This window comes from Elephantulus edwardii, unplaced genomic scaffold, assembly GCF_000299155.1.
Source record: "Elephantulus edwardii isolate Elephantulus edwardi_28Jun2011 unplaced genomic scaffold, EleEdw1.0 scaffold00326, whole genome shotgun sequence".
Lineage (NCBI taxonomy): Eukaryota > Metazoa > Chordata > Mammalia > Macroscelidea > Macroscelididae > Elephantulus > Elephantulus edwardii.
Genome location: NW_006400076.1, coordinates 872899 through 886337, shown reverse-complemented (window position 1 = coordinate 886337; position 13439 = coordinate 872899). Strand labels below are relative to the sequence as shown.

The 13439-nt window shown below is 36.3% G+C and overlaps 1 protein-coding gene across 1 annotated transcript in view; it reads left to right on the top strand.

Annotated features, from left to right (window-relative positions):
- ANKRD31 (ankyrin repeat domain 31) overlaps window positions 1-13439 on the top strand; it is a 246018-nt gene that overhangs the window by 90862 nt on the left and 141717 nt on the right. The window contains 1 exon segment of the mRNA XM_006901438.1: window positions 9658-10216. Coding sequence (XP_006901500.1) covers window positions 9658-10216 — 559 coding nt within the window.

Sequence of the window (13439 nt, the reverse complement as noted above, 5' to 3'; positions counted from 1 at the left end):
TTCATCACCATAGGCTCTTGCTCAAATGTTATTTCATTAAATTCTTCTCTATCTGCCAATTCCTTTCGATACAATGACTCAGCATATTCCTTCCATCTTCTTTTAATACTTCCTGGATCATTTGATATTTTGCCTAAAGCATCCTTGATTATGGCAACTCTACGTTTGAATTTGTTCTTCAGTTTCTTGAGCTCAAGAAATGCTGAACGAGTTTGACCCTTTTGATTTTCCGACTCTAGCTCCTCGCACATTTCACTGTAGTATTTTGCTTTGTCCTTCCAAGCTGCCTTTTGGAATCTTCTGTTCAGCTCTTTAGTATCTTGAATTCTTCCTTGTGCTTTGACTTCTCTACGCTCCAGTGCAATCTTCAATTTCTTCTGACATCCATTTTGGTCTTTTCTTCCTCTTCTGTCTTTGTAATGACCATTTGCACTCTTCCTGGATGATACATTTGACATCCTCCAACAACTTATCTGGTCTTCGCTCATTAGTGTTCAAGGCCTCAAACCTGTTCCTGCGATGATTCTGAAATTCGGGTGGTATGAAATCGAAGTCATATTTTGGCTCCTGTGGATTTGGTTTAATTTTCCTCAGCTTCAGTTTCAACTTGCATATATGTAGTTGGTGGTCTGTTCCACAATCATCCCCTGGCCTAGTTTTCACAGCTGATATTGAGCTTCTCCCGCTATTTTTTTCCACAGATGTAATTGATCTGATTCCTGTGCATACCATCAGGTGAAATCCATGTGCACAACCTGCATTTATGTTTCTTATAAAACGTATTTGCAATGAATAAGTCATTGATTGTACAAAATTCAATCATTCTATCTCCAGCTTCATTTCTTTCACCAAGCACATATTTTCCAACTACTGATTCTTCTCTGTTTTGAAATTAAAAAGTTTCATGCCATGAATAGTAATGAAAACACCACTTACCAAAACCTCTGGGAAACTACCAAAGCAATAATGAATTTATAGCAATAAGAAAACACATCAGAGTTCAGGAAAAAATTACCATTGACTCTCTAACCCAACATATCCAACAAATTGAAAAAGAACAGCAAGAAAACTCGACACCCTCTAAATAAACTGAAATTATAAATATTAGGGGAGAAATAAATTACATGGAAAACAGAAAAACAATTGAAACCATCAACAAAACTAGGAGTTGATTCTTTGGAAAGGTCAATAAAATCAACAAACCTCTAGCAAAACTAACAAAGGAAAAGACACAAATAATCTCAATAAAAGATGAAACAGACAATGTCACAACAGAATCAACTTAAATAAAAAGGCTAACAATGGAATATTATTAAAAACTACAGGAGCTTCAGGCCTTTTGTTCATAGGGTCACTGTGAGTTGTGCTTGATTCAAAGGCAATCAACAACAGTATACTCAAAAAATACGAAAACTAGAGAAAATGGATAAATACTTAAAAATTCACAACCTACCTAAACTGACACCAACTGAAATTGAACACCTGAACAGACCATTACAAAAGAAGAAATTGAAAAGGTAATAAAGCGACTTCCAGCCAAAAAAAGCCCTGGACCAGATGGTTTTACAAGTGAATTTTATCAGACTTTCAGAGAAGAATTGTCACCAGTTCTACATAAACTATTTCAGAAAATAGGAAAAGATGTAATTCTCCCAGACTCATTCTATGAAGCAAACATACCCTTGATACCAAAACCAGGTAAAGACACCACCAAAAACAGAAAACTATAGGCCACTATTGTTCATGAACACAGATACAAAAATCTTGAATAAATCCTGGCCAACACAATCCAGCAATACATAAAAAAATAAATTATTTCACCATGACCAAGTGGGATTCATAACAGGTATGTAAGGATTTTTAAACATAAGAAAAACAATCTGTATAATTCATCATAATAACAAAGCAAAGAACAAGAACCATATGATTCTATCAGTTAGTACAGAAAAGCCCTTTGACAAAATCCAACACCCTGTCTTGATTAAAGCACTCAACAAAATAGGATTAAAGGGGAATTTCTTCAACATAGTAAAAAGTGTATACACAAACCCGAGAGCCAACATTGTTCTCAATGGAGAGAGGTTAAAGGCATTCCCTTTCAGAACAGGAGCTAGTCCAGGATGCCTACTATTGCCTCTCCTATTCAGTATTGTACTAGAATTCTTAGAGATCGCAATAAGAGGAGATAATTAGTATCTAAATTGGCAAAGAGGAGGTAAAATTATCTCTGTATCTAGATGATATGATAGTATACTTAGAAAACCCTAAAGACTAAGCAAGAAAACAACTGGACATAGTTGACCAATTCAGCAAAGTGGCAGGATACAAGATCAACATACAAAAATCAATTGGATTTCTCTATACTGAGAAAGAGAATATAGAGGTGGAGCTAAGAGAAACAACACCCTTAGCTAATCGCCAGATTAAATACTTGGGAGTAAATCTAACCAGAAATACAAAGGAGCTATTTAAAGAAAATTAGAAAACATTACTGCAAGAAACAAAAAGATACCTGGAGATATGGAAGAATATAACCTGCTCTTCAATAGGAAGACTCAGTATTGTGAAAATGGCTGTACACATTCACCGCAATCCCAGTATATATACTGGTTCAATTCTTCAGTGGGACGGGATGGAAAAGGCTATCTCCAGTTTCATTTGGAGTGGAAAGAGGCCTCAAATAAGCAAAGCACTCCTTAAAAAGGGAAACATCGTAGGAGGCATTTCACTCCCTGATTTCAGTTTCTACTACACTACTGTGTTGGTCAACACAGCATGGAACTGGTACAATGAATGACAGACACATTGATCAATGGAGTGGAATTGAGAACCCAGAAATCAACACATCTGCCTATGGACAACTGATTTTTGACAAAGAGATGAAATCAGTTAAGTAGGATAATGACAACCTTTTTAATAAATGGTGTTGGCAAAATTGGAAAACTGCAGAATACTCAAGCAAGATCCACACCTCACACCATATACAAAACCCAACTCTAAGTGGATCAAGGACCTAGGACTAAAACCAAGGACTATAAACTTTATTAGAGAAAAGCTTGGAAGGACTCTAGAAGCCCTAATCCACAACATAAACAGTCTTTCATGCATCCTGAAAAAACTACAGCCAGGAGAAGGTAAAATAGATGAATGGGACCTTCTAAGAATCAAATCCCTATCACATCCCAAAACTTCTCTAACCAGGGTAAAATGGGCAGCCACAGACTGGGAAAGAAATATTTGGCAATGACATGTCTAATAAGGGACTTATAGCTAGAATTTATAGAATAGTCAAGCACTGCAACAAGATAAATGTAAATAACCCAATTGAAAATGGGCAGAGGATATGAACAGACACCACCAAAGAACACGTTCAGCTGTCAAACAAACACATGAAGAAATGTTCAAAATCTCTAGTTCTAAGAGAGATACAAATCAAAACAACTATGAGATATCATCTCACTCCAGTAAGAATAGCAAAATTCAAGAGAGCAGCAAACAAATGCTAGTGAGGGTGTGGAGAAAATGCAACCCTTATTTGCTATTGGTGAGAGTGTAAAATGGTGTAACCACAATGGAAGGCAATATGGCTCTTTCTAAAATAGTTGGAAATAGAGATACCATTTAACCCAGAAATTCCACTACTGTGAATATATCCTAAAGAAACCAGAACTGCCACCCAAGCAGATATATGCACACCCATGTTTATTGTTGCTTTGTTCACAGTAGCAAAGAGTTTGAAATAACCCAAGTGCTCATCAACAAACAGACAGAGAAGCTGTGGTATATTCACACAGTGGAATACTATGCTACATTGAAAAGCAAGGAACTCATGAAATACTGTACAAAATGGGTGACCCTGAAGGACATTATACTGAGTGAAATATCTAAGTCACAAAAGGACAAATACTGAATAGTGTCATTGTTGTAAAACATGACTGGCATTGGGGTTTGGGCTTACTTAAGAAAAGAGGGGGAAAAGAATATATACTGTATTCAAACAGACGAGAGAGAGAACTTTTTAAAAGCAATATATGATTAGTCATTATTTTCATGACAGTAGTCCAGAATAAGGGCTACACAATAAAGTGGACAGGTGGAGGGACTGTATAACAATGAAAGAATTTTTTTTTCTTTTCAAAGAAAAAAGCAAACTGGCGAAGGGGTAGAGAGGGAGGAAATATGCAGCAATGTATGAATGGAAATCCATAGTCTCTGTAAACCTTCCTTAAAATTTTAATAATAATAATAATAATAATAGAAAGACTTTTTTAAAAAAGGTTTGCTCTAGGGAGGTTGAAAACATATTTCTCCTTGGAAACAAGAATTTTGAAGCTCTGTCTCAGGTACTTTTGACATGTTGTCAGAAGGCACTGGTGTCTTTGGAGAAAGACATCATCCTTGGAAAGGTGGAAAATCAGCACAAGAGAGGAAGACTCTGGATGAGATGGATTGACACTGTTACTGTGGCTTTGGGGTCAAGTGTGTCATTGTTCCTAAAGTTCACTATGAGTAATAGTTAACTTGACAGCATATAACTACAATACAGCAACAATTCTGAATAATTATACTGTTAGAACCAGATAAAGTTGTTTTATAAAGAGATGAAGAATTTTCTTTCATAACTTTATTGCCAAAATAACAGTACTTTCATATCTATAAGTTTATACCATATACCATATTTACAAAATATTTGCTATGCCACACTCTATTACACTCATTCCAGGATCTGTAAGTGATGACTGAAAGTGGAAGTGTTGGTGATTTAATAAACGTGGTTTGAAACATGTTTTATTATCTTCTAGGGCCTGAGATGGAAAATGATCACATTTTACTACACAGAGAAAAGGTTGGTCTGTATTAATAGAGATTCATCATGGGTTTAGTTATTTTAAAAAACTATGTTGTTTAAAATATCATGCCCATTTAGACTTTTTCTCTTGGCAGGAATAAGAAGAAATATTTAAAATAGTTAGAAATCTATTCTTGTCTCTAACAGCCTCCTCCAGTATTTATTCTTTCTTGTCACTAAAAAAAAGGTTTTCGAAATCCATGTTTCTAATCTAGCATTGTGAACCTCTTGTTCCTTATATGGAGATGTATGTAACTTATTGTCAAACTAGTTGTTGAGATGATGTAGCAAAAATACATTCTGTTGGTTTGTCTTTTATCTTAGGTCCTTAAATATCTGCTCCTAGATATTGTTCTCCCATCTGGTAGTTCCTAATCAGTAACCATGTTATCAAGTGACTTGTTTTGCTTTTTGTTTGATGCTATGGGAAATCAGGGATGTAAAACTGCCCTCAGTAACTCACATTCTCCTTTCAGATAAAATCAATCATGAATTTCCCCATGCCATTCTAGCTATATCAGCTCCTTAGTTCTCAGTTGTATTTTACACATTTGTGTGTCCATGTCTTTGCTAAAGTTAAGAGCCATAGGCAGGAGAAAGGGCATAATAGATGGACAGTGTTTGGAAGCAGGAGTGGCATCCACTTCTTAAACCACATGCCTCTGGAAGCGATGATAGTTATAGAAAGGATTTAGGCCTTTTGTTTATAGGGTCACTATGAGCTGTGTGAGACTAGACAGCATTCCACAATAACAGCAACATCTAAAAAGGTATTTGGTCACCAGTATGGGGCTGGGATCCTAGTTGGGAAGTAGTCTGGAGCAGCCAGATTCTATAGAGGTTTGTTTTCTCATTCTGGTGAGGATTAGGGTGGAATGATTACTCGCCCTTGGGTTTTATTCTTGTGTTTGGTCAAGCATTCTTCTAAGTGGTATAGCACTGGTCTGTCCATTTTCTGTCCAAAGGTTGCTGTGATGCTGAACACTGTGACACTGATGTGTTAAATGTGATGTGGTTACTCATGGTGGACAGTGTTTGGTGGAGCTCCCCTATTAAAACAAGCTTGGAAGCAGGAGTGGCATCCACTTCTGAAATAGCTTGCCTCTGAAAACTCTGTGAATGCAGAGAAATGATAAAAGTTATACAAGTGTTCAAGTCTTTCATTCATAGGGTTGCTATGAGTCGCCTACGACTTGATCGCAATTAACAACAACACATGTAGACCTACATTCCAATAAGGGTTCTCATATATACCCATAAAATGCCAATGTTGTTGATAAAAGTTTTGTTGAGTGGAACTGACTTATAGATCCTTCAGTGGTATTCAGAGGCTGTACATTGTACAGGAAGAGACTGCCCATCTTTCTCTGGTGTGGCCACTGGTGGATTTGAACTACCTGCTTTGGGGTTGGCAGTACAACTCCTTACCCACTATGCCACAAGAATTCCCTAAAATATCATTATTTTTTTAAAAAATTTCTTTTCTTTTTTTTACAGAGGTTTTGGATTTCCATTCATTCATTGCTGCAATTTTCTCCCTGCCCACCCCTCCACACCAGCTCGCTTCCCCCTCCAAAGAGAGAAAAAAAAATTCTTTCATTAGTATACAATTCGCACGTCCCTTCCCCCCACCCCCCACCCCGAGTACACTTCTCTATGCAGCCTTAATTCTGGATTCCTGTGCTAACCATAATAATCATATATCACTTCTAATCTGTTCTTTCCCTCATTTGTTTCAATACAATATACATAATTTATCCAGATTTTTTTCTGTCATACCCCCACCCTGATGTCAGACCCATTCTACAGCAGTGGCATCATGCAGTACTTTTCATTATTTTTGTGTACCATCAAGTCAGAATTGGCCCATAGCTGACCTTCTGGCGAGTATTCAGAGGCTCTTAATCATGTGGGAGGAGATTGCCCATCCTTTTCCTCCTAGTGGATTTGAACCGTGTGCCTTTGGGATTGCAGCAAAGTTTCTTGCCACTAGGCCACCAGAGATCCTAAAATTCCATTAGCAGTATCTGTTTCATAGAATTATTGTGAGAACTTAATGCATTGGTGGTATATGATGTCTGGAACCTAGTTTGTGTCTACCTCTCTTCCTTTGTCTCCATGAATGTTTGATTTCTGACTTAAGTGGTTTGTTTTTCTGTTTGGGTTTTTTTTTAATTGGGAAAAACATATTGGGGGTACAAGGAGGTGAGGGTTGGGGGCAGAAGGGTGAGGCTGGGCCAGGATGCAGTTGCAGAGCTGCACAGTTTGGTCGGTGGGGGAGCAGGTGAAGGAAATGATGAGGATCCAGTGGGGACCAGATGCTACAGAGGAATGACAAGCATTTTCCAATGGTAATTAAACCAACTGTCTTATGGAATTGGATGCTGGCTCTCTGGCTTCTTCATGCTGAACAGGGGTATAGATGTAAAGGGGGGAAGGGAGGACACCTTACTGGTGGTCTTGGGTTAAAGCTGCTTGCCTTCTTGCTCTGTTAGAAGATATTTCCCTGTCATTTGCTCCTCTCTGGACTGCAAAGTGTTTTCCCAGGTGGGTCCAGTGGGGAATGGCTGGTTGAACCCAGAGGCTCCATCCTCCTTTGCTTCCTTAGCTGTCAGTTGTATTTCCTTTTTGTCACTGGCACTGGGTTCAGGGTCAATTCTGGAGTAAAACTCAGAGTTAAGGTTACCTATAGGAAAGGGAGCAAACCTAGAGAGAACAAACTTGTGAGTTACAAATAGAAGGGCTTTGAGGGTGTTGCTTTTGTTTGTTTTTTTTAATCTGTGGCTCTGGTTCAGATGATTCTGGTGATCTTGACCAAAGTAATTTTTCCCTCCTTAGTTTGTGTTATTCATTGATCTATATCTTTATTTCCTAGTCATTTGATGTTCAGAGAAAAGCAATTTTTTTTTTTTTGGACAGAAAGTTTGTGTCCAAAATGTGTTCTAAAAAGCCTCCGCTTAGAAATTGACAAAGAAAATACTTTGAAAATTCTTGTGCTGAAAAACATGTTTAATTTTGTATAACCAAAATTTTTATTTCTAAACCTTTTAATGAAAACACCCTCCACACCCCAGGAAAAACTATGCTTGCAAAACACTCATACTGTATGGAACTGTTTGTTGTATACAGGCTTGTATTCATTTGTTTTCATGAAGTACTTAGTGTCATTACTTAGACTTTATTTTGTGTCTTCTATAATTTTACATTGGATATTAATAAGAAATCAGGTTTGTTTAGGGTAGAGCCCTGATAGATATTTTATGACACTTGTTGTTTTTGTTGATTGCCATCCAGTTGAACACAACTCATAGAGACCCTATGAAAAAAGACCTAAAGCCCCTCTACAACTATGGACATTTCTCAAAGTTCTTAGTTTCCAGAGGCATGTTATTTAGGAAGTGGATGCCCCTCCTGCTTCCAAGATCTTGAATTTAGGAGACAAAGAACGTCAGACAGGAAAGATGCCTTGAGCTGTGAATTTAAAAAACTGTTAGATCTGGTACTTGAATTCCTTCCTAATTGTTTTTTATCTTTCTAATAAAATTATAATTTGTGTGTGTATATAGGTTTATATATGTTATTAAATATGTTAAGACTGTCAGCTATATAAAGAGAAAATAAATGTTAACAAAGAGGAAAGAGAGAATAAAGGGTTTTCACTTTTGTTCAAACTAAATCAGAATTTAGAGAATTTAAAATAATGATGTAGCTACCATGTCAGATCAGTATGTCAGTGGATGGTAGATGTGATTTATAAAAACTGCAAAAAGCTGTTGAAAACCATTCTTATTTAAGGCCAAACACATTAACAATTTTTATACAGAAGGGGAAAAGTTCAATGCCTTTGTTTTCTTGAATGAGTTAGAAACTGATTTTGAAAGCAATTTTGATAGTTGTTGTTACGAGGTATCATCATGTCAGCTACAACTGCTAACAACTCTGAACAACAGACCCAAATCTTGCCCTGTCCTGTCCTGTGGCATTCTCACCATCTCTGATGTACGCATTGTTAGAGTCATTGTGTCAGTCCATCTTGTTGTGAATCTTCCTCTTTTTTCGGACACTCTACCTTTCTCAGTATGATAGAGGACATACAATATTATTTTAAGCATTAGAAACTTTGTGAGAACAAGTATGATCTATTAAAGTGTTATTCTTGAAAGGTAATAATTCATTTAGAAATATAAGTTCTGTTATGTTGTTTTTGTTGTTTTAAATAACTGTAACTGAGTACCATTAGTAATTGACTAATCAGGGATCATTATATTTAGACAGAACTGTTCCTGCCTTTCTCTTCTTTTTTCCTCTGACTTCCTGTCCTTTGGCTTTTTAGTGTCATACTTCATAGTGACACAAAGACATTGATTTAAAAAGAACACAAAACTATCAAAATTTTAATTTTGTTCATTTTTATAGAACTCAATAAAAATTTTTAGGAGAGACACTTATAACTGTTAGCTAGAGTGACATTTTGAGATCATTTGTTAAACTGACCATGCTATTATTTCTGCTCTTCTGCTAGAATAGATAATTTAAATTTAGTTGAATAGATCACTTTTCATCTGTATTTATGGTTCAATCAATTTTACCCTTAGAGTGTTATTAAATACTTACTTACATTCCGGGTCATTAGTGGTTTGGCACAGGAAAGTAATGGAATATTCTCTGTATGAGAGGGAAAGAAAGTGGTAAAACTTTAAGGGGATAACCTGCCAACAAAATAAATTAGAAATGATGACTTTTTAAATTGTAAATACTTTTAAAAGTATATATGCTATGATGATGGGATTTCTTTTTGTAATATTCAGGCTCTGAGTAAAAATGGAGACTCTCCTGAAATTAGCCTTCTCTCAGGTACTGATGATACAATGGTTACTGTGATAGAGAAATCATTAATAGAGCCAAAGAAGAAAGCAGAACAAAGTACTTTTTCTAAACCTAGAAAAAATGTCACATTGACCATGACTTCTCAAGAAACTAAAGATGAAGAAAGTTCTCTTGAGACTTTTGTGTCTGCCTTAGAAATGTTAGCAGCATCACCAGAAAGTGTCAAGGAGAAAAGACCATTTGAAATAAACAATGATTTTGAACCTATAGAGTTGATGAACTCATTGAGTAGCTCGCTGAGTTCCACACAAACTCCTTTGAGTGACTTGTGCCTATGTCACAAAGATGGACTGGAAAACACAGAGGATGATGCATTGCCTCCTGAGTTATTGGAAGCCTTGAACAAAGAGTCAGAAGTCTTGGTGGGACCCATCTGTCACAGAAAAGGGGGAGGCAGCCTTCCCAGTGCTGGCACTGCATGCCGAGGAATGGAGCACAGTATCTCTCAGACTGATGAAGATTATACACAAATATCAGAGATGAATTTTGAGTCATTTTGTTCTGCTCCACCATTTGAAGACAAGTCCAGTGCAGCTGAGCTACATAGAGAAGACCTATCTGTACAGCAGGTAAGTACCTTTTATAGTAACCTTTACCAAGTCTTCATTGCCCACAATACCCTGTTAAATTTAAACCCTCTTAGAAAATATCAACCCAGGTACAGCAGGTAAAGTACCTTTTATAGTAACCTTTACCAAGTCTTCATTGCCCACAATACCCTGTTAAATTTAAACCCTCTTAGAAAATATCAACCCAGGAGATACTTTGTGAGTTTGAAACATTCAGTGTTTATTATTATTATTTTTTTTTTTGCTGGTGTTCCTGAGGTAGAATTTCCAGTGGTTAAACCCATAAACCAGACCCTTTATTGCTGAGTCAATTCCAATGAACAGCAACCCCATGGGACAGAATAACACCACTGGATACAGTTCCCAAGGTTTTAAATCATCATAGGAACACTGGCATGTCCTTTTCCTGTGTAGCAGCTGGTGAGCTTCACTTGCTGACCTTTTCGTTATCAATAGTAAAAATATTTAGGTTTCTGCCCAACAAACTTGAGTAAAATAATCTTTACTTCTGAAAAACCAAAAAATTTTAAATCTACACTCTTTGTTCATCATACACAGTTGAGTTGCTAGGAAAAGGAAAAATTGATGCCTAAAGGGGAGCTATGGTGGCCCAGTGGTAAGAAGCTGTGCTACAGTCCCAAAGGCATGCAGTTTGAATCCACTAGCTGCTGTGAGGGAAAATGATAGACAGTCTCCTCCCTTGATATTTACTACCTCTGAAAACCTGCTGGAGGGTCAGCTGTGGATAGGTACTGACTCGACGACACACAACAAACAAGAAGTTTAAACAGAGTATTTGCTTCTGTGTATGTCTGAGGATACTTCAAATGGCACACACAGCCCCTGGAGTTCAGTATTAGGCCCAAAGACCTTGCAGACCTTCTAATTGTCACATCCTTTTTCATTTTACTTTTTCCCCCTTTTAAAAATAAGCAGTATTGTTTTCCTTTGTTATAATAATAATACATTATCATTATAAAATGGAGCTCCAGTGGCCTAGTGGTTAAGCAATTTTACCACCAGTGCAGAAGCAAGGCATTCATATCCACTAGCAGTTCCACAGGAGAATAATGGGCAGTCTTTCGATGCCATTTGCAGCCTCTGAAAAACTGCTGGAGGGTCAGTTATGAGCTGGTTCTGACTTACTGGCACATAACAGCAAAATTATAAAAACCCATTCAGGCATTATAGGATTACAAAATAATCCAGAAAGAAAAAGCACTTCATAGTTTCAGTCTCCCAAGATAATCATTGTTGACATTTTGGTGTGTCTGCCTCCCAAGTTTTTCTGGGCATATTCTATGTAAGTTTATTTTGTACAAATGGGTTTATACTATGCATAATGCTTTGCAACTTTTAATTTGATAATACATTTTGGTTTTCTTTTATGAAACCATATATAATATTGCTAAAATATTTTTTTCTTATTTTATTTTATTAATTTTAATGAACATTTACAGAGATTTTGGATTTCTGTTCATTCATTGTTGCACTTTTTCCCTGTATTTTTAATTTTATACTGGTTTATTAACAAAGTTTGAATACATTGTTTTTCATCAGTCTTTTACATTTCCTTCACCCCTCCCCTTAAAATCTTTTAAATTGCTGAAAAGAACAACATGGGAGCCCTGATAGCACAGTGGTGAAGCTAGGTTGTTTCAAAGGCTGAAGGTTCAAACCTCCAGCCACTCTATGGGAGAAAGATTGAGAAACTGTTTCCATAAAGAGTAGCCAGACCACACCCATTAATGTCAGGTCAATTCTGATTCAATTGGAAACCATCTGGGACAGTTCTAATTATAGGGTTGCTATGAATCAGAATTGATATGATAGGAATGAGTTTATTCTACTGTATGTGTTTACACCATTTAAATTAATTTAATTAAACAGTGACAATCACTTGGATTACTTTTTTTCCCCTTTTGATGATTACCAAAATACTCCCATGAACATCATTAAGAAGATTTAGGTGGCATAATGATGAACTCATGCTGTAAAATTTATACCTTGAATAATATTCAGTAAGTGTGATTATGGTCAGTAAAGCTCAAAACAGAAATAGCATAACAAAATAGAACTCTTGAAAAAGAGAACTGAACTAAGCAAGGGGATAGGGCATAAAAAAGAAATGAAAGATTTGAGCATTTTAATCTGAAAAAACCCCCATGAGTACTATATAGGAAATTATGATTGGTATGTCTAGAATTAGCACAAATTTAGTACATTTAAAAAAAAGACAGGAAAAAGAAACTCATTTAAAAGTAGAAAGATTCATTTAGGAAAAAAAGCTCTCAAATATTCTTTTACCTTCAAGTAGATAAATTGACAAAGTGCCTTCAGCAGCAGGCTTAATCACAGAAATGATTCTGAGGATGGTACAGAAGTGAGAAGTGTTCCCCTATTGCACAAGGAGTCACTTGAAATGGAGTCAACTTGATGACACCTAATAACAATAACAAAAATAAAGAACTTAACATCCCTTCTTCTGGACTATTGTCATACAAATAATACCTAATCATATATTCCTTTTAAACAGTACTTTCTTTCATCTTTTTCCAATGCAGTGTTCATTATTTATCCCCACTTCCAAGGAGAAAAAAAAACCCACAAAACTTGTTATCTTGAGAGACTTTATAAGCAGAATATATAGGGAAATCTAGTGGTGTAGTCCATAAGGAGTCACACTACTAGCCCAAAGGCGGTGCCTTTAAGGCAGTTCGAATCCACCAGTGGCTCAGTGGAAGAAAGATCGACAGTCTCCTGTGTAGATCCAATTCCAAGATAAACAGTCTTGGAAAACGAACTGGAGGGTCAGCTATAAATTGATTCTAACTCAGTAGCAATGAGTTGGTAGTTGTTGATTGATAAAAGTTAAATTTATAATAGATAATTAAGGAACATTTAGAACCATTTATAATGCACTGTTAATCTTTCAAAATCAGTATAGTTGAGATTACAGCCATACAATATCACTTACTTCTGCTGTCAGGATCAAAATACCAGGCTGATTAGACCATTAATCTGGCCAAGTACAATTCTTATGCTTTAATGGGGCTCTAGTCATTTCTTAGAACCCTTTTCTTGTGAGATTGAAGTATGCACAGTGAATTTAGGTTTGTTTTTTAATTTGAAAC